A 25960-nucleotide genomic window follows, 5' to 3' on the forward strand; every position below is an offset into this window, starting at 1 on the left:
GGGGGCGTGGCTTGTGCTGCACCACGTGACGCCGGCGTGGTGGAGGGAGCTAGCCCCTGGTCACGTGACGACGGAGCGAAGATGGCGGCGGGCGGGCTGAGCGCGAGGTGCGGGGCCGGGGCCGCTCGGGCAGAGGGAACGCGGGGGCAGCGTGGGGGAGGCCCCGGCTCTCGCTGCGGGCGGACCCCGCTCCGCGGGACCGGGGGCCGAGAGAGGCCGGCGGGGAGGGGGGCGCAGCGCGGGGCCGGGGAGGTTTTAACTGCGGCGGGGCGCGCGCCGGGCTGGCCCCGCCCCCGCCTCGCGCGCGCGGTGAGGCCCCGCCCCCCCGGCTGGGGACCCTCAGGGACCCTCGGGGACCCTCAGGGACCCCCGGCTCCCGGAGCGGAGTGAGCAGCGGCGGCCGGGATTTCCTGCTTGTTTAGTTCTGTGGTACGAGATGAGAGCTGGGCAGCGCTCCGTGGCGGCCGTTGCTTTGGCGGGGCCGGGGCTCGCTCCGCGCTCCCTTCGCGGGGGTGCCCGGCGGGCGCTCGGCTCTTCCCTGAGGCGAGGGGCGCGCCGGGCCCGCTGCGCCTCCCGCGCGGCTCCCGCAGACGTACATCAAAATACACACGTGGAAATGTGTAACGGAAGCGATTTAATGAATCCCGTGTTGAGTGATCATCTTAGTTCGGTGGTTTCGTTTCTCTAGAGCACGTTTTTTATCATTTATTACAACGCTTTTGTGTTCTGGAGTTTCCCTAGTGTCTGATTTTTATTAAATTAATGACACCACTCTTGCCTGTGGTCGTATACAGAGAGCTTTCCTTCCTTAGCTATCTTGAAGCCTTGTTAATGAGGGGACAACAAACCGCGGTCTGTTTTATTCACAGAGGATGTTGTGAAGGAGTGAAAAGTAGGTGGGCTGGCGTTGCTAGGCTGGGGCTCAGATTTGACAATAACTGGAAGAAACTGTGTGCAAGACAAACGACGGCACTGATCTGACGTGATCACTGAACCTGGGATTCATTGAATTGCTTCTTTCACATTGCTGCTCAGTTCTTGGTAAATATCTGGGCCTTTGGGTGCTCTGTTCATGGCAGAAGTGCACCCAGCCATCGAGGAATGAGCAGGGAGAAATTATGCTGATGGGTGTGCTGGAAATAACAGGTGTTGTCATTAAGTGTCACCACATGCAGAAGTCACAGATGACTTTCACTGCCACAGCGAGTTATTTTAATAATGTTATTCTAAAAATAAGGCAATGAGTGTTCTTGTGTAGACAGTCTTTGTGTGGAGAGTTGGGGTGTTTAAATCCTCATTTTTAGTGTGTTGCTAGCAAATCATAGTTTATCTAAATGAAATATTCTTTTTGGCAAATATCTTTTCTCTGGGCTGTTTTGGGGAGACTTTTTGAATGCATGTGCCAAGGTCAGGGTGTGATCTGTAAATTCTTACAGTGCAGGTTGGCATTTCTACGGAGTTCTCATGAAGGGATGACAAGCTGACTGTGAATGTTCTGGTGTCTGTGTAAAGATGCTGCAGTTTTTCACTTCATACAGTTTTATGCTCTGCTTAGAGCGGAGGATGAAACTGATGGAAAAATTGGTTTGAAGGAGAGCATTGAATGTAACAGCAGAGAACTGCTTTATGCTTTCATTTTCTTCTTAGGAGCCTTCAATGTTCAGATAGCAAAATCAAATTGAGCTGGTGACCTGATATCAGTGTGAAGCTTTGATGTGAATTCACAGGTCTTGCTGTGTCAGTTGTCACCCTCTCTGGGTTTTTCCTTGGTTTTTGTAGGACATCTGAAGCTCATTAGCTAAAAGCTAATGTTCCTTAAATAATTTTTTCTCACATTACTGTGTCATTTTCCACAAGTTAATTGCAGGTTTGAAAAGCGTAAGCTAAATGGAAGCCTGGAATAACATTAATCATTAAAATACTCTCCACCTTTTCCTTGTGTTTGCAGGAGCAGCAGGGAATTATGGACAATTCTGCTGGGCAGATCAGCTTTAAGAGAACCAGTAAGTTCATTCCCTGCAGAGCAGGTTTGGCCATCACTTACTGGGCCCCATGGCCAAACACATCATTTGTACATCTCTTTGAATATTAGTGAAAATATTTTCTGCTGCTCTTCCTTCTTTCTCAGTGTGAATTTTGTTCCCATACCTCTGCTACTTGTTTATTCTTCCCCTGCTTGTTTTCATCCCTGCTGCATGAACTGCCTGGGAGGGGGTATGGAAAAGGTGGTTCCTTTTCTGGAGTGGCACAAGTGCTGCTGCCTGGATTGCCCTGGGGTGTTCATGTGTGGTACAGCTGCTGTCTTATTTTCAGGGCTGGAGCCTGTGCTTTCAAGAATTTGCCCAGAGGTTGGGAATCCAAGTGTTTCTAAACCCAGTCCATTGCCTCTCTAGTCCCCACCCTCCCTAGGAATAGGCAGTGCAGCTCACTGCCCTGTTCAGTTCTGCATCTGGAACCACTCTGAGCCACAGACACCTGGCTTGTGTTGTTCCTGCCTCTTTGTGGTGGTGCAATTGCTTTGCTTTGCTGAAGTTTAACAGATCTAATATTTGGTAATGCACTTTGAGGAGTCTGTTCAGTGGTGTTTGGTTCTGTTTTAGGCCCAGATTGCTGCAGAGTTGAACAAGCACTGGCAGAGGCTGTTAGAGGGACTGTCATACTACAAACCACCAAGGTATAGTCACTGCCTGATTTTAGAAATGAATCTCTAGTGTGGAGTTTCCTAGTAAGTAAAGAAAGGTTGCAGAATATTGTATGAAATATTGAAAGGTCACTGAGGAAAAAGCAAATGTTCAGTTTAAACTGATAAAGTGGAGAACTTTGAAATTATGCCTGTTTAATTTTTTCCTTGAGATTGCTGCGTTTTTAATGACTAAAATTTCTTTTCACTTTAGTACAACTTCAGCAGAAAAAATTAAAGCTGATAAAGATGTAGCTGCTCCACTAAAAGAGTTGGGTTTGAGAGTCAGCAAGTTTTTGGTGAGTGAAGCTGCTCTTGGATTATTTTTTATCCCTGAAATGCATTGTTATAGGATTCTGATACTGAATTAACCTTTGTGATGTTGAGTAGAGAGAAACTTAGGGTCCTTTCAGTTCAAAGTAATCTAAAGGGTGTTGAAGTACATGTTGAGGCTCTAGGTCAAGCTTCCAAAGCGATGAGTGACTTTGAGATGCTGTGGTTTTCCTGGTCCTTTTCAACAGCAGCCACCTGCCATGGGTCTGAGTTGGGTTCTTCCAGGCCAACTGCTCAGCTAAAAAACTGATGTCCTTAAATCAGTTGCCTTGTTTGACAGTCCTCTCAGTTTAGCTGCAAGGTTCTGTTTCTTTAAGCCAGAAGTTTAGAATTCAGTGGCTGGTGGTACTTTTATTTAAATGACTGATGCTCCTTTAGCTGAAGTTAAACTGCAGCTCAGTGACATTAAAGCTTGTGTATTTGGCATTAAAAGAAGTGCTGATTAAAGCATCTGCCTGCTGCAAAAATATTCATTTGGCATGTTATTTGTTTTGAAGATGAGAGCTGCCTGAGTATTTGGAGAGAATCTTAATCTTTAATGAATTTAGCTGCCTTCTATTAATTTCAGATCATTTCTCTTTGTTTTGTTCAGGGTCTGGATGAAGAGCAGAGTGTGCAGTTGTTACAATCTTATCTTCAAGAGGATTACAGAGGGACAAGAGACTCCCTGAAGGTCCATAGCTCCCATTTATGTTCAATTTACTCCACATCTTTCCTTAATAATAGTTGTTTTTTGATGCAGGTGGTCAGATGTGAGTCCTAGTTCTGATTGGGAAATAGCTTTGTAGCTTTTCTTCTCTGGAGCTGCATCCAGGCTTATCTCTTCCTTCTTGCATCTCTGCAGGATCTCCTCTCTCTGTCACAGGAATGCAGGAAAGCTACAGATTTGTGAATGAGAGTGGAGCTGAAAAATGAATACATAGTTAAAAATGAGTGTTTTGGCTTTGTGCTTTTGGAATCTGTCTTTCCAAATGAAAGAAAAAATTGTCTTTTATTTGTTTTAGTCATTTTGTGAACATATATTTTGTCAGTAGGTATTTTTCAAGTAGCTATTTATTTTGTCTTATTTTGTTTACAGACAGTTCTTCAGGATGAAAGGCAGAGTCAGGCTCTGATGCTGAAGGTTAGTTATTTCCATTTGTATTTTCTGTGGAAAAGATCTGTTGGCAGCAAACCTAGTTTGTTTCTGTGGAAAATCTTGAAATAATTGAAGTATTCCTTCATATAAAGGATGGCTTTTAGAAGGTGCTTCTGAAATTGAGGGATGTGTTTGTAGACTTGAAGAGGGTTAGTAATTGCTGCAGAAATGAAATTTTAGGCTTGATGTTAGGGAACTTAGCTGGGTAGATGTACACTGCCTTATTTTCCAAAGCTTGTAGGTTTGTGTGTCACTGTCTGACGTGACAAGATTGATGATCATTTCTGACAGAGAGTAATAGGAATGTCTTCTTGCCTTTCTTTTCCATGTTTTCTCATTTAACAGTGTAATTACAGACCTGTCATTATGGCAATGCTAGATTGAGTTCTGTAACATTTATTAAGTGTTGGTTATTTTCCCCAAATTCAGAACTGCTCAGTTGAAATTCCACCTGTAGTAACTCTGTATTCCTGTGGTGAAGGCCTTGGCAGTGGTTGGGAGAGGGGGATGGCAGGGAGTTGGACACTGTGCCGGGTTGGTGTTGATGGCACTTTGCATTCACAGCTGGCTGACTACTACTATGAGGAGAGGATCTGCATCCTGCGCTGCGTCCTCCACCTGCTCACCTACTTCCAGGACGAGAGACACCCTTACACAGTGAGTCCAGGCCTTGATGCCATTGAAACAGGCTAAATGTGGAAGCTGTGGGGTAGTTCCCTGCTTGTGCAAAAAGCCCACGAGTGTGCATGTGAGAAGTTCATGGATTTGTTTGTTTCTTTAAGGCACAGTACTTTCAGTGTGTTGAAAAGTTGGACAAGGAGCTCGTTCCGAATTACCGCAAGCAGTTCGAAGCACTGTACAAAGCAGAAGCTCCTACGTGGGAAACACATGGAAATCTCATGGTATTTTGTTTCTAACTATTATTTCTCAAGCTTTTGAAGTCGTTTCTGATATGTAGTGTATTGGAAAATACATCTGTACAGATGCAGTTAAACAGGACATTTCTCCTGGTCTAAGAAACATAAAATTTGTTTTCTCTGTAACAGAACACACTTTTGCTCAGAGACAGTTTCATGAAACTTACTGTTCCTTGTAATAAATCTGTGGAGAGCACTGGGCCAGCAGAACCATTTATGTGTAGTTGTTCATGATCTCTTTGGACCTAGAGTGGCTTTCCTTGCCATTGACTCGGTTGCTGGCTGCACAAGCTATTGAAATGCCTCCACACTTCTCAGCTTCTGACTGCTTTGGCTGCCCTGTGAGCTTTGACATGTGATGGTGGAACTTTCTTTGTGCAGACAGAACGTCAGGTTTCCCGGTGGTTCGTGCAGTGCCTTCGGGAGCAGTCCATGCTCCTGGAAGTCATCTTCCTCTACTATGCATACTTTGAAATGGCACCTGAGGAGCTCCTGGCGTTTGCAAAGATGTTCAAGGAGCAGGGATTTGGCACAAGACAAACCAACAGACATTTAGTAGATGAGAGCATGGATCACCTCGTGGATCGTATTGGGTAAGTGTTGTGTGTATTTGTGATGTGGGTACAGAGCAAAACAATTGTTTTTCTCAGGAAAAAATGCATTTATAATTATGTCTTCGTTGTTCTGTGTGGGCCACGACTTGAAGGGGGAATGAGAGTCCTGGTGTCAGAGAGTTATAAAGGTGAAAAGCTGTCTTCAAATTTCAGTGACCAATTTCTGTCTGTTACAACCAGAAAAGGTAGTTCTGAAGATTGTATTTTTTCCTGTACCAGCATTTCAAGACAAAATTTGGATTATGTGCCATTCATTTCTTGTAATTTCTTATTGCTTCAATGAAAGCTGAACAAGGCAAACTAAAAGCTGCTTTTTGACCTCTTATAGTTTAAAAAAAAATCTCACCTGAACTCAAATGAAGTTACTGACCTATTTGTTTTTATTCTCCTGCTGCTTGTAGCTACTTTAGTGCTCTTATTCTGGTGGAAGGCATGGAAATTGACTCCCTCCATGAGCGTGCTTTGGATGACAGGACAGAGGAGCACAAGTTGGCCACCAATCAGCATATCCACCAGGTAAAACACTGGCAGAGTAACCAACCCCTCCTCAAGCCTCACCATACGGAGCTTACTGTGATTACCCAGGCTGTGTCTGTAAACTTCTGGTCCTTGGGCTTGAAGGCCAAGTGTAGAAACTGGCATCCACCTACCATGAGAAGGACACAATCAGATATGTGCTTGTTGAGTATGAATTACTTTCATACTCAAATGAAAGTCAGATCTCAGTTATTTTGCTTTTGATTTGTCTCTGTGCAGGAGATGGACAATCAGCTGCTGCAGTTAGGGGATGTCTCACATCATGCTCCAGTGCTTTTGGCCTGGGCTCTGCTGCGTCACACCATAAACCCAGATGAGTCCACAAACATCATCAGGAGGATGGGCAGCACTGCTATCCAGCTGAATGTCTTCCAGTATCTGACAAAGCTGCTGCGATCCCTCAGCAGTGGGGGCAAGAATGTGAGTTTCTTCAATTGTACATGTAAGCTTTTGAGGGTGTAACTGCTCCTGATGTACAGCTGTGATGGGAAGCAGATGACTGAACCAATGTTCTTTTCAAACATGCAGTAAAGCATGTTCTATCATCTCAATCTTCTTTCAGTGAGGATCAGAAATCAAGTTGGAACAAAACAGATTGTTATGTCCAGAGAATTAAGTAAAGCTTTGTAAAGCAAGGATCTACATCTCTCTTGAGCAGAACAGACTCCAGTTAATCGAAGTTTTTCATTTGCCTCTATAAGTGTATTTGCCATTGTGAATCTTGAGTACTGGATGATTTAACTCTGCACTATTCTCTGTATAGGACTTCATTAGAAAACATGGTGTACTAGGGTAAACTGCTTTGTAGACAGAAGCCAGTGAAAGCAAATCCTTTTGATTCCTAGAAATGTTGAGTGCTTTTTTTTAAAATTTTGATGCCAGGCATTTCTAGTGGTAATGGTAATGGCAAGACTTCTCCTTTCAGTGAAATATTTCATGTTAATATGGAGCTTAACTAATGACTGCTCCCTGTTTTGCTGCCCCTTTGCAGCAAGGATACATAAAAAGTCAGTTACTTGGTGTGTAAAGCAGACTGAGTAGAGTTACAGCATGTTTGTAATTAATAATCTTTCCCATAACAGCCCTGTTATTCTGTCTTTGCAGTGTACTGCCAGCACAGCTTGTATGTGTATTTATGGACTTCTTTCCTTTGTCCTGACATCACTGGAATTACATACGTTGGGCAATCAGCAGGTAAGCATCCAAGAGCCTTTGCATTTGCTACATAATTTAAAATTACCTGTCATAACTGATGCTAATTGCCTATTAAATTGTAAGCCTGCATTTAAGACTGCAAATTTGAAAAGCTTTATCCAAAAATGCATAATTTATGCAAATTTTCTTTATGCAAATTTGCTTTAAGCAAATTTGAAAGCTTTATGTGGCTTAGGGAGACCCAAATGCGTGATTTGCTGGTTTTCCTACTGCATTTACACCATGCAAATGTGCTAAACACCTCTACAGACTGGCAGATTAGTAATGAAAGGGCACATCATGCATGTGAAGTCCTATGGATGTGAAGCTAATTGGTGATCTGTTATTCCCAAAACAATGGAAATAATACAAACTCCATTTCTGAGGTGGACTGGACATTTTACAGCCCTCTGCAGATATTGTGGACACATTTGTTGTGGCCAGTTCATTCATTATGGGGAGCACGGCTTTAGGTTGTGGTCTGGGGGTGGGTGTGTTGGGTGTGTTTTGGCTCCTGGAAGTAGTTCCATCTTGGTGGGCAAACATGGAAACTTAAATTCCAAAGATGTGGCAGAACCTGGTTGGAACAAAATCCTCCTGTGTAAAATAGCTTTGATTTTTTTCCATCCTGTCTTCCTTTGTAGGATATAATTGATGCTGCATGTGAAGTTCTGGCAGCTTCCAGCATTCCTCAGCTCTTCTGGAAGACGGTGAGTGTGTTTGCAACTTGTTTGACCTGCCTTGTTTATAACTACGACCTGAGAAAAGATTCCTTTTTAGCAAAGGAACAGGCTGGTTGTATTTAGTGAGTTGGTTACTAGGAGGGCCTGAGGAGCAAATGTTCATTTGCATCTATCTTTGATTTACTTTTGCCCTTTCCTGCTTTTTAGGTACAGCCTTGGCTTTACACTTGAAAAGGATACTGGAACGAGTTTTAATATAGGTGATAGTTGATAGCAGGGCTGGGGCTGCAAGGATTGAACTAACTGCTGGCAAAAGCATTGTGCTTATTTTTTGTTGTCACAGAATTAGGATGATATGTAATGCCTTACAGTCTTACTTCTTGCCTTATACTTGCAGACTGCCTCATGCTTTAGTCTGTGCAAGTGTGATCTCCAGTCACTGGAGTGATACTTTTGTGCATGATTAATGTTAAATGTACAGCTTAAAATAGAACTGTAACCTTGTGCTATATTGAGACCCTTTTAGCTTTTATTTTTAGTAATAAGATATTTGTTTTCTGTTTCCACCACCAGGAACCTACTGCAGGTCTGGGTATTATCCTGGACAGTGTTTGTGGGATGTTCCCCCATCTTCTCACTCCTCTCCTTCAGCTGCTCCAAGCCCTTGTGTCTGATAAATCTACTGCAAAAAAGGTAGAGGATCTTTTTTGGTGTTTGGGAGATGATTTATTTTGAGTCAGGGATGACATGCTCTGTGATTCTTTCTTTCCATTACGTGTGCTTATCTCAATTGTAGTCTTAGGTAACAGACATAAGCTTTTGTCTAAGAACAGTGGACATGGCTCCTTCAGCGTTGTGTGCTGTTGCAGGATGCTGTTTTCTGACTTCTAGAAAACTTGTCAGCTTTAATGGTTGAAGATTAAGATGCTAATTTTTGGGTGGTCTCATTTGATGAGACTTGTCTGAACATGAGGGCTGTGTAATAATGTTTTGGTAGGGTTGATGTATTAGAAGGATATTATTGTACACCTCAAGTAAACTTGCCTGTTACTGGCAATGACCTGGTTGATAAATTTTTAAGAAGCTCTGGCTCTTTGGCTGTGTTGTTGAAGCTCTCTCTGATGCAGGTATACAGTTTCCTGGATAAAATGTCCTTCTACATTGAGCTGTACAAGCACAAACCTCCAGATGTGATCTCCCATGAGGATGGCACACTGTGGCGAAGACAGGCTCCAAAGCTCCTCTATCCTCTTGGTAAGGAAACTGCACTTCACCTTTTCTTACTGAAATCCTTTGGGGAATTTAGCTCTTTCTTTACCTGGCTTCTAACTCATGGTAAATTTGTGACTTTGTTTCATTTCACTACCTTCTTCAATCTTTAGGACTAGGTCAAACAAATCTACGGATACCTCAGGGAACAGTGGGCCAAGTGATGCTGGATGATCGGGCTTATTTGGTACGGTGGGAGTATTCCTACAGCAGCTGGACTCTGTTCACCTGTGAGATTGAGATGCTGCTCCATGTTGTGTCAACAGCAGGTGAGACAGGCTGGGAGTGTAAAAGAGAAAAAATAATTATTAAATGGTGTCAATTTGAGGTTAGTAGTAGGACTGAACAGCTTTGAGTACATTTGGAAGAGCATGGAATACTTATTCAGAAACCTGATGATGATTTTTTGTAAAATTCATTGCAAAAGGCCAAGAGCATAGTGTAATGAGATACACTGTAGATGAGGGAAAAGTTGAGATAGATAAACAAACGTTTTTTGATATGGGAGATGGATGGTTTAGAATCGTGCAGATACATGGTAAGATAAATGTGCATTGTTCCAGGCTTGATTACTGCTGAGGTATGATTTTGTATTCTAATGTTTGGTTTTCTTTACCCAGATGTGATTCAGCATTGCCAGAGGGTCAAGCCCATAATTGATCTGGTTCATAAAGTCATCAGCACTGATGTGTCAATAGCAGATTGTCTTCTGCCAATCACATCACGAATCTACATGCTCCTGCAGAGGTGAGTCCCTGACAGCAGAGGTACCTAAGCAGATGGAGTCACCTGAAGGATAGCTGATTACTTATTTTGCCAAGAGCTTTACAGGATTTGTGTCAGTGCTTGAATTCCCCAGGACTGGTGTTCAGCTCTCAAAACTGTTCTGGTTACACATAGGTTAATGTTTTGATACAGCAGAAATGGCCCCCTCTTCTGCTTCTTTCCTGAAAGGTGTGCAATTTTATCCCTTTAAAGGTAATTTTGATTAGTAGCTATATTTACATGAAACAGGGATAAAACATAGCATTAGAGCAGTAACTCACAGGTTTTGAAACAGTTGTAATTATTAACTCCTCCCAGAGTTAACTGCCTGGGAATTGATGTTCAGCTGTATAATTATTGTTTGCTGTGACAGCCTGCTGGCAGTAAATTGATCTGACTCAGGTGTGAGGGGGAGGTGGCAAGTCTAGACTGAAAGTGCTGACTCTGGCGTCTGTATCTATCTGCTTAAATTTTATATATGTGTACTTCAGTGAGAGGGAAAGAAGCTTTTTGATTAAAAAGCCAGACTAGACCACAGGTGGCAGTGCTTTTTTTCGTGTATGTTGTTTCTCTTTTATAGGCTAACAACTGTAATCTCTCCCCCTGTGGATGTTATTGCTTCTTGTGTCAATTGCTTGACAGTCCTGGCTTCTCGGATGCCAGCCAAGGTGAGGAAAGGACTTGCTGGTGAGAGCTAGTACATTTATATGTAAATCAGAAGAAGTATCTGTACTCTTCTCTTGCAGGTTTGGACTGACCTTCACCACACAGGGTTCTTGCCATTTGTTGCCAATCCACTGTCCAGTATGAATCACATGATCAGGTATTCATGTTCCCCACCCCATTTTTTTTGCCTAACCAATTTATTACATGCAATAAGAACTTTTTGCCAGTGTGCAATCTCTGCACCTGACATCTCTCACTCATGTCAGAATCCTGCTATTCATGTGATGAACTCTCTTGCTCATTTCACAGTGCAGAGGGAATGAATGCTGGGGGCTATGGAAACCTATTGATGGGCATGGAGCAGCCCCAAGGCGAGTACAGTGTTACCATCTCCTTCCTGAACCTGCTAACAACTCTTGTCCGGGTGAGTGCTTCTGGAGTGCTCTGGTGTGACACCAGCTCTGAGCTGTTACGATGGAGAAGTGAAAGTGATCTCAGCCATGTCTGAGATCAGTCTCTTTGCAGCAGGGCTCTCTAAGTAAACTTTGCTTGACTCTCCCTTCTGCACTGCTGTTTGTGCTTTCTCTGATCTGATTCTTACCAAAAAAAAAAATTGCCTCGTCTCAAATGACTACAAAAGACTAGAAATTGCTTGTAAATCTATGTCCCTGTGTTCCATGGTTTTCTCACATTTCAAAGACAATAAGAAATATCTCCCTCCAAAAGTTTTCTTGTTACCCTCCAGGTTAAATAACATTTCTGTTTCTCCTAGGGACAGCTTGGTAGTACCCAGAGCCAAGGCCTGGTGCCCTGCATCGTGTTTGTTCTGAAGGAAATGTTACCAAATTACCACAAATGGAGATACAACTCTCATGGTGTGAGAGAGAAAATTGGTAAGGATGTTAATGGGGGGAGGGAGTATGAGGGGAAGGGAATAAAAGGGAGCACCTGCCTTCTTTTTTCTAGCAGCCATTTGGGATTTGCATTGTACATGTCCTGATATTGTTGGATGCTGTGATTTGTTTAAAACACTAGGAGCAAGGCAAAGGTTTTCAAAAACTGAGTAGTCCATTTCATCTGTGTTTTAGGGTGCCTAATTCTGCAGCTGATCCATGCTATACTGAACTTATGCCCTGAAATGGATCCTCGCAGCAGGTAAGACAGGTGAGAGGTCTCACACCTGCACTAGCCTGGTTTATAGTGCAGGAATCACTGTCATTTTGTTTCAGTTTTTGAATTCAAAAGAGTAGGAGGGAGCTGGCACAGCTGTGTAATGCTGGTTTCAGCCCTTTGCTGCATTACTGGGTACAGGAACGGTAGCAAAAGATTAGGGACAGAGCTAATCATGTTGGTTTCTAGAACTTCTGGTAAAAACAAAAAAAAACCAGTACATAGATTTCTTGGAACAGACTGCCCCACTTTCCTATTTGGACAGGAATGGTAGCAAAAGATTAGGGACAGAGCTAATCACGTTGGTTTCTAGAACTTCTGGTAAAAAAAAAAAAAAAAACAGTACATAGATTTCTTGAAACAGACTGCCCCACTTTCCTATTTGCTGTACTCTGGATGAAGTAGAAGGGAGAGTAAAGGAAGGGTCAGTGGGGGTGTAGAAATGAGGAGGTTTGTGGTAGTTTGTACTACTTTGCGGTTGTTTTCTAAGTGTAATGTGGCAAAATGCCACAAGTGCTCCTGGTGACACTGTCCTATGTTTGTGTCCCAGCAATGCCCCCAGCCTGCAGTCCTTGTGCATCTTCAGCCTGGCCAACACAGAGGCAGGGCAAGCTGTCATTAACATCATGGGAATTGGGGTGGACACCATTGACATGGTGATGGCCTCCCAGTCCAGCAGGTGAGTGGCGTGTGGCTGTTTGGGCAGCTTCTGTTTGCTGGCTCTGAGTGAAAATGTCTTAACTCTGATGGAGTTTGCTCTGAGAATGTTGTGCAAATAATAAATGTTGGTTGTGAGCACAGTTCCTTACTTTGGTTTCTCTTTGGAAGCAGTGATGAGTCCCAAGGCCAAGGCCAGCTGCTGATCCAGACAGTTAAGCTGGCGTTCTCCGTTACCAACAACGTCATCCGGCTGAAGCCCCCGTCCAGTGTGGTGTCTCCCCTGGAGCAGGCACTCACTCAGCATGGTGGGTACTGCTCCCTGGGGCAGCCTGGGAGCTGTGCTTCTGGGTCATTTGCAAATGGCACTGTGTGTCTCATCACAAACACTTGTTAAGGTTTCCAGGTTACAAAAAGTGGTTGCTGCTGATGGGAGAATGTCTCTTCTCCCTCCTCTAAGGCATTCTTCCTTCCCTTCTGGGACAGCTTTTAAAGGATTAATCAAACATGGCTTATTGTTTGCTGCTTTGTAATGAGATTATTGTAATTACAGAATGTACTAAATCAGCTGCTGTTAATGCCTCTGGCTGGACCCATACCATGTTCTTTTGGGAGACCAACTTAGTTCTCATCTTCTGCTGTGGAAATAATTATTTGGTAAATCTTGTTGTTTCTTCTCTTTGATTTTATTTGTGTTCTCCAGGTGCTCATGGGAACAACCTTATTGCTGTCTTGGCCAAATACATCTACCACAAGCATGACCCTGCGCTTCCACGCCTGGCCATCCAGCTGCTCAAACGACTGGCTACAGTAAGATGAGACACACATCAGTGCTCCTTTGCTTCTCCCCTTGTGACTGATTCCACCACTGAAATTTTTTCTAATAATCTTCTCAGGCTTTTTTGTATCAGGGAGCTTAGTGCAAGTCAGTTGAAGCAGGGTGGACTGACAGCTGTAAGTTAGGGCACATGAAAAATCATCTAAACAATCCTTTAGTTTTTTGATGTGATCTGCTGTTTCAGAAGTCACTCAGCACTCACTGAGAGGCATCCCATGAGTGGGGTTTTTTCTGCAAAGTATTTGCACCTCCAGTTGTTCTCTTCCCAATTTTTGAGCAACTTTCTCTAGTCACACTCTTAAGTACAATTCCTAGACCTTCCTACCTGGAATTGTACCATCTTACTGAGAAGAGTATCCTATTTAAGTTTTTATTGGGACCTTTCAACTTTTATACTTCTGAGCTTGGTAAAAGTAGACTTTAGTCTTATGAAGCCTTTTGCTCTTACTCTTTTTTGTCTGCTAAACATCAGAATATTTGTAGCTTTCTAAAAGCATATAAATCCAGATATTGACTCATTTATTTCAAGAAATGTAATACCAAAACTGTTTTTTCTTTTGTCTTTTCTATTTCTTTTGTAACCTTTGAGAAGTAGGTGAGGATAGAGTAGAATTGCTCAAGAGGAAAGTTTGGATCACTTGTCACGTTTTTTCCTGCTTAATGACAACTTCCTTTGATAGGTTCATAGATTCAGTATTAAGTGTTTTTGAGTTTCAATACATTCTTTTATGTCGAATTAAGCATTGTGTACAGCATGTTTATTTTTCCCTCTGGTGTTTGTTTCCATGGGCAGGTTGCTCCCATGTCTGTGTATGCCTGCCTGGGCAGTGATGCTGCTGCCATCCGTGATGCCTTCCTCACCCACCTGCAGAGCAAGATCGAGGACATGCGCATCAAGGTCATGATCCTGGAGTTCCTCACAGTTGCAGTGGAGACACAACCTGGGCTCATTGAGCTGTTCCTAAACTTGGAAGTGAAGGATGGCAGTGATGGGTCAAAGGTACAATAGCAGATACTTGCCCGAGGACTCACTGGCTTTTTTTGCATATTAGAGCACTGGATGCTAAAATCTGATAACCTGGTAACCTGATGTGCTTAATGTAAAGATAAATGCAGGTTGTGCTTGTGTTTAATGGATGTGGTGCTATCCCAGTTTTGCTTTTCCCTGAAACCAAAGAGAAACTTTCGCCAGTATTTCAAGGCAGATACTGGGTTAGCTACAGAACATCCACTAAGATCAAGGGTGCCTGTGACCTGCTCTCTTCACTCTGTGTGCAGTTCTTTGAGCAGCCTTAAAACACTCATTCATGACACTCTGGCAGTGAGAAAGACAAAGATTTGTGTATAATGGACAATACACTTCTCCAGCATTATAACCTCTTGTCTCCTTTTGCTTTAGGAATTCAGCTTGGGGGAGTGGAGTTGCCTCCAAGTGGTGTTAGAGCTGATTGACTCCAAACAGCAGGAGAGGTACTGGTGCCCTCCCCTCCTGCACCGCGCTGCCATCGCCTTCCTGCACGCGCTGTGGCAGGACCGCCGTGACAGCGCCATGCTCGTGCTGAGGACAAAGTGAGTTGGTGTTGCTTGACAAGGCATTTTCCTTCCTCTTTTCCAAAACACTCTTTCTGTGGTTTATCAGACTTTTCAGGGACATTTGCATCTTAGTGTGTGGTGAGGGTACGCGCTGTCTGGGCTTTGAGTGTGGAAGATGAGAAGCCCCAGTGTGTCAGAATCAAATATATTTGTGTTTCTTTTATACAAAGCTACATAAACTTGTACTTACCAAAGCACATTTTCTACAAAGTTTGGGACACTTAAAATGCTGCTAGGCACGTGGCATGAGGGAGGTAGCTGATAATACTTTTGTTTATGTCTTTTAGGCCAAAGTTTTGGGAAAATTTAACTAATCCCCTCTTTGGGACCCTTCCTCCACCTTCCGAATCATCAGAGGTGAGTTACATCCAAACAAAATGCAGGGATTTATGTACTCCTCAGAAAAGGTTTCTAAGTGATGTGTGTGGCCATTCCCTCTGCTTACAGCTTCCTAAAAGGAGCTGTGACCAAGTGGGTAAAACACAGGCCGAAGCTGAAGTGAATGTGGTCTGGCTTTTCAGAGACTGGGCAGCCATGAACTGTCTTTTGAAATTCTCTATTTATTCACATATGAAATGAAAACAGTCGTGTGGCAGCTATGGTAACACTCATTGTAGAAGGTGTGCTGCCTGAAGAGTATCCATAATCTGGGCTCAGGCTGACTGATATCATGGAGGAATTGATTAGGTTCTTCTTCTTCCTTTCTGTGCGAGTTTTAAGGAAGTAAGACTTTCGGGACACGAGCCACTCAAGAGTTTGAACTCTGAGCACAGTGTTCTGTCCCTATTGTCACCAGTCTGTCATCAAAATGGCATAAGTATTGCTGTTGGAGGAGAAATAAGTCTCCTGCAGAGCTGGAGTATCAGCCATCCTAAGTGGATGGGTAGTGATAAATCAGAATTTTGCTTGCCCTGTAGAGCTCAAACTTTGATTTTTTTTTTTTTTCCCTTGGGTCTTCTTTTTTGTCTTCATAGCTCAGTGTCTTGGATACCTGTGCCTTAATAATGAAAATCATCTGCTTGGAGATCTACTATGTTGTCAAGTGAGTCTTTGGTAGTCTCTCCTTCATCCCTGTACTTTTAAGTTATCTAAACTGTGTGTGTTAACTCTTGATACACCATTTGGGCCTTGATGGGTAAAGCATGTGTAATCCTGTGAAAATCTGGGGGTGATCCATGAATACATGACAGACATTAATTTGAGATTCTTGCAATCAGTAATTGCAGAAAAATATTGCAATTCTTCTCTAGCCTTTAGGTGAGAATATATCAGTATTTTCCTTGTATCCTGAAATAAGAATATACAGTATTTATTAAAACTAATTGTCAGCTAAGCTGAGTAAACCTGTAGTGATTGAATCACATTTAGTAGTTTTCTCCCACTTGATTTGTTTTCTGGAAAGTAACAGCTGTTTCATACATTGAAAAGTCAGGATGAACTAAAATCAGTTTAAAAAAATTACAGATTTTCTTCAGGGATCATGTTTTTCCTTCATATTTGATGCAAAAAGTGGGATTCCTTGCACAGGTCAAATATGTGGAATAACCTTCACTTGCAAGCTGTGTCCTTGGCTTTCCTCCCTGAATCTCAGAAGAAGTATTTTCTGACCCAGGAATAAATGAAGATAACTTCTCCTCTTGATTTGGTCAGGGGCTCACTGGATCAGTCCCTGAAGGACACGCTGAAGAATTTCTCCAGCAAGAAGCGCTTTTCCTACTGGTCAGAGTACGTGAGGTCGCTGGCCCAGCACGTGGCAGAGACCGAGGGCAGCAGCTGCGCCTCCGTCACCGAGTACCAAATGCTCATCTCAGCCTGGAGGATGCTGCTCATCATCTCCACAAGCCATGTAAGGCTGCCTCTCACCCTGCCTGAGAGGCTGAAATGAACATTTTCAGTAATACAATGTCAGTAGCTTCCCAGGGCCAGCTAAGCAGAGTTCAGTGGTTTTTTCTTTTGGTTTTGTTGTGTGTGTGAGCACAGTACAGGCATGAGCATGGTGCAAGAGGTGAGAGTGGGTGATGTTTTGCTGTTTGATCAAAATAAGCATATTGTCCTCTCAGCAGAGGAGGGAGGTAGCAGATCATTTTTTGAGGGTTTCTAAGTAATTCTGCAATCCTGACAAGCTTTTCCTTTGTTGAGGGGGGCAGGGCTGCACCATTAAGCAATTAGTCATTACCAGCTTCTTGTCAATGTTAATGTAGGACTAAAGTGATTTCTGTAAAACTCAGCAGTTATAATATTGATGGATTCTTAAAGTAACAAAGCAGTAAACTGATTTTAGGCTGCTTAGAAAATGCACCTTTTGTTGTGCTGATTGATCTTTATCTTTGTTGATTTAGGCTGATATCATGCATCTGACTGATTCAGCAGTTCATCAGGAGTTGTTTCTGGATGTGCTAAATGGCACCAGGGTTTTGGTAGGTGTTGCTTCCTATCAGTTCTTTCATTTCCTAATTGCTTATCTTCTTTGCACTATTCCTACAGATACTTGTAATCTTAGGGTTTTTTAGATCCTGTGGAAATGGGCTGAAGCAGTCTCTCTCTCCATGAACTGATGAGCTGCTTAAATTGTTATTTTGTATGTGTCATTCTTGTCATCACTAAATGACCCTGTGAGGGTCCTGGCTCTGAAGAGCAAACTTGGTCATTTGGTGCTGGTGCTTGGGCTGAGCATTTCTGAAGTGTTTCTACCTGTGACTGTTCCAGCTGTAACTCTTACAGTATTTCTCCTTAGCTCCAGGTTCCCATGTCAGTGCCCTGTCTGCAGCTGGGGTCTATGCTGTGTACCCTTCTTCTGATCCTGCTCAAGCAGTGGAAAAGGTAGGTATTTTGTTTGGATATTTTTTAGTCATTGCTAGAAATAGAAACTTGGCAGGTCATGTTTAAATAAAAATCTGGGATAGTATGTTGAAGTGTTTTGCTCTAGTGAGAATCCCTTAGTGATCTGGGGGTAAAACTGAAGCCTTATCATTGCATTCTCTTTTGGGATGTCAAATGTCTCTTGGTTGTTGGTGAAATGGTGAGAAATCTCTGGTAGCAGTACAGTTAATTTTGTTTCCTGCTTGCTGGTGAAAAGTAGCAAAAGAGCTTTTGTGGTAGTTATTTCTGCTTTCTCACTCTGATTCTCACAATGGAGGGAAAATGCATTCTCACATTCTGTGGAATGTCTTTAGTGAGATCCAGGTGGTGATTTAAACTTTACTTTGAAGAACTGCTTTTGTTTTTAGGGGTCATATAAATTATGATCCACACAGCTCATTCAAGCCAGGATACTTATTGAGGGATCTTGTCTAATCTGAAGAGCTCTCCCTTTTTGTTGTCAGCGAGTTGAGTTCTGTGGATAAAATCATAAACTCCTTGACGCAGATTCTGGAGGGAGTACTACAGGCAGATCAGCAGATGATGGAGAAAACCAAAGCCAAAGTGTTCTCAGCTCTTATCACTGTTCTGCAAATGAAGGAGATGAAAGGTGAGGTGGTGCATGTGCAGGTGTCGAGGTGCCAGGGCTGAACACACTTTACACCCAGCATGTGCAAGATACACACCTGGTGCTGGTAGTAGTGCAGGGTGCTCAATGTAGTCACCAGCCTGTGGGACTCCTCTCCTTTTTTCTTCCCTTCTTTAGGTAGTTTTGGAAAGAGGTGAGGTTTATCATTCATTCACTATGTCCATGTCTTCCCTTCTCTTGTCTTTCCCTGACAATAACCTCTGTTTGATCAGTTTAGTTCCTGTGTGTTTTTGGAAACAGCTCATTGGATGTGTAAGTCAGGCTCTCTCAGGGTGACTGTAGAGCTTAGATTCTGACATGGATTTCTAGTTAGAGATAACAAAAGATCCAAACACAAGAAAGGGTACATTTTGTTACAAACCACAGAAACCAGTCTGGTCATTACTCCTGTCCCTTGTGGGGCATCTGGCAGTGCAGTGGCACTTGAAGACCCTCAGTGAAATCTGGGCAATATTTCTCTGTGCAGCACATACAAAGGCAACTGTGATTAAAAGTGTGTCAGGTTACTTGTCTGTGTTCCTTGTCCCACTCCTTTGGCTCTGCAAATGTGTACATTTGAAAAATAAATAGAAAGTGGATGGTTGGTTGTTTAAAGAAAACAATTTCAATTGTTTTCTTTGCTGTTGAATTTGAGGTTTCTAGTCATGCTGGTAAAATGCGAGGCAATTTATGATAATGATTTTGATAAGAATGTAGTATTTATATGGATTCACAGACCATGGACTGCACCCAGTCTGCATAGGCTGATACCAGCAGTCAGGAGCAGTAGGTGGGAATTGCTGTGGTGGAATAATCTGTCCATAGTAGTGCTTGATTTGTGTTTTGACATGTCATGAGTTTATATGACTTTGTATGACAAAATCTACATGGTTTTGTTATTGAGATGAATATAATCCCTTAATATATCCTCCTAGACATGAACATCTAACTTAGTCACAGCTGCTCACATTGTTTTGTAGGTTTTGAAATGAGAACAGAATAAATGCTAATTCCAGGAAATGTGGCTCAGTGATGTTACCAGTTAAACTGGAAAGCTGAGTACAAGGACTGTGTGTTAACTGGTGTCTGTTGTGTGTGTCACAGTGAATGACATCCCCCAGTACCCCCAGCTGGTGCTGAGTGTGTGTGAGACTCTCCAGGATGAGGTCATTGCTCTTTTGGACCAGACTCGGCACAGCCTGACCCTGGGAGATGCTGCAGATGACAAGGACAGCATGGAGACTGACGATGCCTCCCGAGTGAAGCACAAGGACCAGCGGGACGGGGTAAAGGACCTGCTCATCTGCTCTGCAGTCTTGTCTCTTCTCTCTAACAAAAGTTTCATGGCGCTTGGAACAACTTTCCCTTCTAGCTTGCTGTCTTCAAAGGAAGTTTCAGCAGTTTTTATTTCAGAATTACTCAATGTTTTCTTGGCTCACATCGGTCTGGGAAGTTGGCTGTTGCTGCCTCTTCTTTAGGTGTACACTAAAAAACATTGTCATGAGTGCTATTACAGCCAAGAGGTGTACAGAGTATAATGTGAGGGATACCAGGAGCCTTCATGTGTGATTCTGAGAATGACTGAACTTCAGGTTGTGTTAGTAAATTCTTATGAGATTTTTCTTGGTACAGCCCTGTACCTACCTACCTTTCCATGTCACTGCAGGTGTGTGTTCTGGGTCTGCACCTGGCTAAGGAGCTCTGTGAAGTGGATGAAGATGGAGACTACTGGCTGCAGATTACTAGGAAAGTCCCTGTGCTTCCTACCATCTTTGCTGCACTGGAGATCAGCCTGAGAGTTAAACAAAACCTTCACTTCACAGAGGCCTCGTTACATTTGCTGCTGACCTTAGCAAGGACTCAGCAGGTGAGAGATGCAGGGAAGTGAGAGTGCATAGCTGTACACTTTAAATAAGAAATGTCTGTCTCATTTTTTATCTCATTATCCTGTCTGTGATGCAGCTGAACGATGAGCTGTAGATAAAGGGGTATTTTTTGGAGACTGGCAAGCAGCAGGTCCTGTATGTACACCTGCTTAGTGTGCCTTGTTCTCCTTAGTGGGATGTCTGGGAAAAGCTGAGTCAGCCAGCCAGGCAGACCTGTCATTTAGAGCAGACACTTTCACTGAATGGATTCTGCAATGCAAATACCCCTCGTTAAACCAGCACTGAGTGTTGGAACCTGCTTCTCCATTAGTTTTAATAAAGTGTTACTTATCTATTTCAAATTCAACTTGTGTGGGGCTTTAGGTGAAAACAAGGTTGTTCCAGACCCCTTTGCAAAGATTATGTGCATAGCAGAGCAGGTGATAAATGGGAATTTTGAGTACAGTTATGCAGGTTTGATTTTGCTTTTCTTGATGTTGAACTTTTAACAACACAGAAGTGTATGTAGATGAAAGTTCTGTAAAAGGGTGGTGAAAATGCAAAGGATAAAAATATCTGCTGCAACACAAGTCTCTTGAGTCTCAGAGAGCAGAGGCAAAGATTCCAACAGCAGTCTGTTCTTGTAGGGAGCAGCAGCAATGGCTGGAGCTGGTGTCACTCAGAGTGTGTGCCTGCCCCTCCTGAGCGTGTACCAGCTCAGCACAAATGGAGCCATTCAGGTGGGTGCTGCTTCCTTCCTTCTGGCTGGGAATGCACCCAGAGAGCTTCCCATGTCCTTGCAGGCTGTGGCTGGAGGCTGCCAGAATGATGTGGAGGGAAAAAAAGTCACTTATTTTTGTTTGTGATTTGTTCAGACATCTGCTTCCTCCCGGAAGTCCCTGGATGTCCCCTCCTGGCCCGGGGTCTATCGCCTCTCCATGTCCCTGATGGAACGTCTTCTCAAAACACTGAGATACAACTTCCTGACAGAAGCACTGGACTTTGTGGGTGTCCATCAAGAGAGGATCCTTCAGGTGTGCCACAAACTTCCTCTGTGCTTCACTTGGCTCCTCTGTTCCAACAGCAATGGAAATGAGTCAGAAAGGGCAGAGGCATTGAAAAGTCACTGCTGGCTTGGGAAGGCTTGCAGTGGAAATAGCTGTGGGAGGAGGATGGGATGTTACCCTATCTGTCCCTTATCTGCCATGGCCCTGATTTACTTCTCTCTCCTTTCCAGTGCCTGAATGCAGTACGGACTGTGCAGAGCTTGGCCTGTCTGGAAGAGGCTGATCACACTGTTGGCTTCATTCTTCAGCTCTCAAATTTCACAAAGGAGTGGCATTTCCACCTGCCACAGCTTATGAGGGACATGCAGGTAGGAATCAGGATGATACATTGCCTTGGAGTGCAGGGATTTGGTTGTCTGAAGAGAAAATGGCACTATATCACTTTGTTATTACCAGTCCTTTAATGGAAATTACAGCTGAGGTCATTTAACTGCCCATTCTGTCAGTACCTTGTCTCGAGTGAGGAAATATAACTGTTGGGAGAGAGAGAAGTGGCTTGGAAAAGTAAATTGGGGAATTCAGTGGCTTATTTTCAGTTCTTAGTGCCAGGTGATTTCAAGAAAATACTGGGAAATTAAGAGACTGTGTGAATCCTTTATGATGACAGTGCTATGTTTGGATTTTCTAGCTGCCAGCAGTGGCAGTGAATAGACAGGGTTTGAGCTTTTCTGAGATTTCTCCCTGACTTTATTTCTTTCAGGTGAATCTGTGTTACCTGTGCCAGGCCTGTACCTCCCTCCTGCACAGCCGTAAAATGCTCCAGCACTACCTGCAGGTGAGGATCCTACACCAAACTTTATTCATTATAAAGGGTCTTGGATATTGAATAGATTATTGATAATCCTTGTGGTGATTATTGACACCCATCAACAGTTAGGATTTGCATAGTCTGGACTCTGAAAACCTTTGGACTGTGTAAAGCCAGTCCTAGATAACCAGCAGCCTGTGCTGAATGGCCTGTTGTCATAAGGAGGCTGCATTGCTGTAGGACTCTGGAGTGCCATTAATTAAGCCACTATTGACCTGGTGTTCTTAATTTGATTTAATTTGTTAAAGGGAGATAGTTCTTGTTCTTGGGACATCTTCAGATGCACGAGGTGGAGATGATGCATTGCTGCTGCAGAGTTCCTTCAGCATGGCTCAGGCTTGGTGTGTTGATCATTCTTTTTCCTGAGTGTGGAATCCAAACAACCTCTGCAGCTGCCTCCCTGCAATGCAGTGTCTCCCCAGCCCACACCAACTGTAGATTCTCAGCAAGTGACAGACTTTGGGTGCTTTATTTCTTCATTCTCTTTGTTCACAGTGGGTTTTTTTCCTCCAAACATTTGTCTTAGTGCAAAATAATCCCATCTGTATTCCAGACTTTCTCTTTTCTTTCTCCACAGACCAAAAACGGTGACTCCCTTCCATCCAGCGTGACTCCCCGGGTGCAGCGTAACCCTCAGGCCTCCTCCAAGCACCCCAGCCCCGAGTCAGAGGCAGCAGAGCAGAAGGCTCTGCTCACAGTGCAGTACAGCCTCCTCAAAATCCTCAGCAAGTCTCTCGCTGCCCTGCGCCATTTCACCCCTGATGTCTGCCAGATCCTCCTCGACCAGGTGGGTGCTCCAAAGGGGGGAGTTTCCAGCATTTCCAGGGATATTCTGGATGTGTGTGTCCTGCTTGATGCAGTGACCCTACTGTATACCTGTCTGCTGCTCTGCACAGAGCAGGAAAGCAGGAGACAAGGAATTGCCTTGGGAATCAGGCGCTGCACAGTGTGAAGGGAGGACTTGGCTGAGCTTTTGTGTGATCTACACAAGGCTGTGTCTGTGTGACCTTACTGGAGCAGACAATAACCCAGTTGGTTTGTACCTTCAGTATACCATTCTTTAGGATAATCCTCTTGTCATCCTCCCGTGGTGGTGTGACCCAATGCCTGGTCTCCAGGTTCAGAAAAGGAAGGTTTAATCCTTTATTCTGGCAGTGTACTGCTGCTAACTGTTGGGTAGGGAGCATCCTTCTGTGCCTCTGGGAGCAGCCAGTACTTAGATGTGCCAGTGATGGCAGCTGTGAGAGGAGAGCATTGGAGTCTGATTGAGTGCAGTGCTGTGCAGGGCACTTTACTGCTCCAGCTGCACACCTGAGACTTGAGAAATTATCACAGTGCTTCTATTTCTCCATACAAAAAGCATGATAAGGGACTGGGTATTCCTGTTCCTATGGCAACACCATACTCATGGCCTTCTGGGTCTCAGTCCTCTTTCTTTTCCTTCACAGTCTCTGGACCTTGCTGAGTACAACGTGCTCTTTGTCTTGAGTTTCACCACACCAGCCTTTGATTCGGACGTGGCACCTTCCTTTGGGACCCTCCTTGCCACAGTCAACGTGGCCCTGAACATGCTGGGAGAGGTATGGCCCTTTCTGTGTCTGGGAGCACGGCAGTTGCAGTGATCCCAGAGTGCTCATTCAACTGAGACTCTGAAGAGCATGAGTAGTTCTTTCCTATCTGCTGTCTCTAATGCCTTTTTTTCCCTTGAAGATGGATAAGAAGAAAGAACCTTTCCCTCAGGCTGCAGGGCTGAATATGCAAGAGGGAACCAAAACCCTCAAGTAAGTTTCTGGCTACTTGATGTAGTTACAGCCAAGCAGCAGTCCGAGCTCCTCAGATCAGAACTGAAGTTTAGAGGCATTTGTGCATCTTTGTACATCCCTTAACTATTTGACCTGGAAACCAGAGGCGTGCTGACCTTTTTGGCTCGTGCTGATTTGTGTTTCTTTGCACAGGTCTCTGCTCATGTTTACAATGGAGAACTGTTTCTACCTGCTCATCTCCCAGGCTGTGCGGTACCTGCGGGACCCGGCTGTGCACCCCCGGGACAAGCAGCGCATGAAGCAGGAGCTCAGCTCGGAGCTGGTGAGCACCTTGTGCTGTCCTCTCACTGCTCAGTGTGTCTTGTCTGTGGCTGCCCATTTCCCAGCATGACTGAACAGCCTCGGGCTGCTCACAGTGGCACATTCCTGTGCCACAGCACCGGGCTGGGGGAGGGAGGGGGGGTGTGGTGGAACGAGCTTGACTTGTTACACTCTTCAATTTCAGAGCACGCTGCTCTCCAGCCTGTCCCGCTACTTCCGCCGGGGTGGTCCCTCTTCACCTGCCAGCGGGGTCCTTCCCTCTCCCCAAGGAAAGTCTGCCTCCAAGCTGGGTCCAGAGGGGCAGGAGCCCTTGTTTCAGCTGGTGCAGGCCTTTGTCCGGCACGTGCAGAGATAGATCCCGTCCTGGCCCTGCCTCCCTTTTCAGGACCTGCAGCGGAACAATTCACATCCACCACAGAAGGCATCACCTTTGGCAGAGCTGTAATGAGGACTGGGAAGGGAGGGAGGCCAGGTGTGGGCAGTGGTGTCACCTGAGCAGTGAGATCCCATGGAACTCTTGCCACCCAGGAGCAGAGTGAATGTAAGGAGAGCCCAGCTGGCTCTCCATGAGCAGCCCACGTGCACAGTCTGCTCACCCTGTCTGCCAGAGCATCCTGGCTGGGTACAAGCATTGAACAGTCAAAACCTTTATTTTTATAGCTTGTGCCTCAGCTGGGGAAGCTGTGGCTGGGTGGAGAGAGGAGATGCTTTCTGCTGGGCATTAACTCTGCTCCTAACACAAGGTGCAATCTGTGTCTCCTGTGTGGAGTCCAGCTAAGGCACACCCAAGGGATCAGCCAGCAATTCAGAGACCATCTTTCTACTGCTATTTTTGTACTGAATGGTTCAAGGCACGATGGTGTATGTGTGCTCACGCCTTCCCTTCACCCTGCAGTCTGTGTGTTGTGTGTGTTTCTGAAGAGCAAGGCCTCACTTAAGGTTTTTACTTCAAAATTCCATTGCTCCAGTCTTGCAGTTTTTTGTAACTGTGCCCTATTTATACTGATATTAAAACCTTTATAGACAGCAGCTGTGTTCATGGGTTTGTGTTGGACACAGCAGCACCAGTTTTGCAGTGTCTGGGTGGTAGTTCTGCTGAGCTGAAATCCCAGCTAATGTTGTGACTTCTGTGACAATCCAGAGACTGTCTGAAATGATTGTAATTAGAGGCTGATTCCCTGGGTTCCCCACACCCACTCCCTTTCTCTTACTCTCCTGTTGGGGAGCTCGTAGGAGGTTTGAAATGAGCAGCAATATAAAATACTCCTCAGGGATGATTCCCCTGCACGTGGTGGTGAGGGCCCTGCACAGGAGTCCCTGTCTGCACAGTGAAGGTGCATCGTGTGGTGTAGCTCTAGATCAACAAACTCTGTAAGGTTCTGAGGCTCAGTGTGTAGTAATGATAGTAAGAGCAAGTCAGTGATTATTCTTAAAATACACCCTGAAATCTAGACAGACTTAATCTAAGCTAAGAAATCAAATTTCAGTGTAGCTGTGAGCTATTAACCTACTGGTTCTTTCCTAAATAGACACTTGATTGCTTTACCAGCCAGAACCTTTTTAATTTCAAAGGTTTTAAGAGACTAGAGCTAGAA

At 44.2% G+C, this 25960-nt stretch overlaps 1 protein-coding gene across 1 annotated transcript; it reads left to right on the forward strand.

Moving 5' to 3' along the window:
* Nucleotides 1–55: 55 nt before the first annotated feature.
* Nucleotides 56–25394, forward strand: NUP188 (nucleoporin 188). The gene is made up of 44 exons (XM_041475040.1): nucleotides 56–107; nucleotides 1949–2003; nucleotides 2601–2674; nucleotides 2895–2979; nucleotides 3606–3686; nucleotides 4092–4136; nucleotides 4716–4808; nucleotides 4934–5053; nucleotides 5450–5661; nucleotides 6084–6198; nucleotides 6439–6639; nucleotides 7324–7413; nucleotides 8058–8123; nucleotides 8670–8789; nucleotides 9224–9350; nucleotides 9479–9634; nucleotides 9986–10112; nucleotides 10711–10798; nucleotides 10877–10953; nucleotides 11106–11220; nucleotides 11569–11689; nucleotides 11885–11951; nucleotides 12517–12645; nucleotides 12798–12931; nucleotides 13327–13433; nucleotides 14255–14461; nucleotides 14861–15030; nucleotides 15342–15411; nucleotides 16029–16096; nucleotides 16705–16900; nucleotides 17394–17471; nucleotides 17789–17874; nucleotides 18378–18523; nucleotides 19646–19827; nucleotides 20208–20408; nucleotides 21054–21146; nucleotides 21282–21440; nucleotides 21644–21781; nucleotides 22174–22248; nucleotides 22859–23068; nucleotides 23730–23861; nucleotides 23992–24062; nucleotides 24237–24366; nucleotides 24550–25394. The coding sequence occupies exons 1-44, from the start codon at nucleotides 82–84 to the stop codon at nucleotides 24718–24720; spliced, it is 5214 nt and encodes a 1737-aa protein (XP_041330974.1). The 5' UTR covers nucleotides 56–81; the 3' UTR covers nucleotides 24721–25394.
* The last annotated feature ends 566 nt before the right edge of the window (nucleotides 25395–25960 follow it).

This window comes from Pyrgilauda ruficollis, unplaced genomic scaffold (assembly GCF_017590135.1).
Source record: "Pyrgilauda ruficollis isolate IOZ18807 unplaced genomic scaffold, ASM1759013v1 scaffold34, whole genome shotgun sequence".
In the NCBI taxonomy this organism is placed as follows: Eukaryota; Metazoa; Chordata; class Aves; order Passeriformes; family Passeridae; genus Pyrgilauda; species Pyrgilauda ruficollis.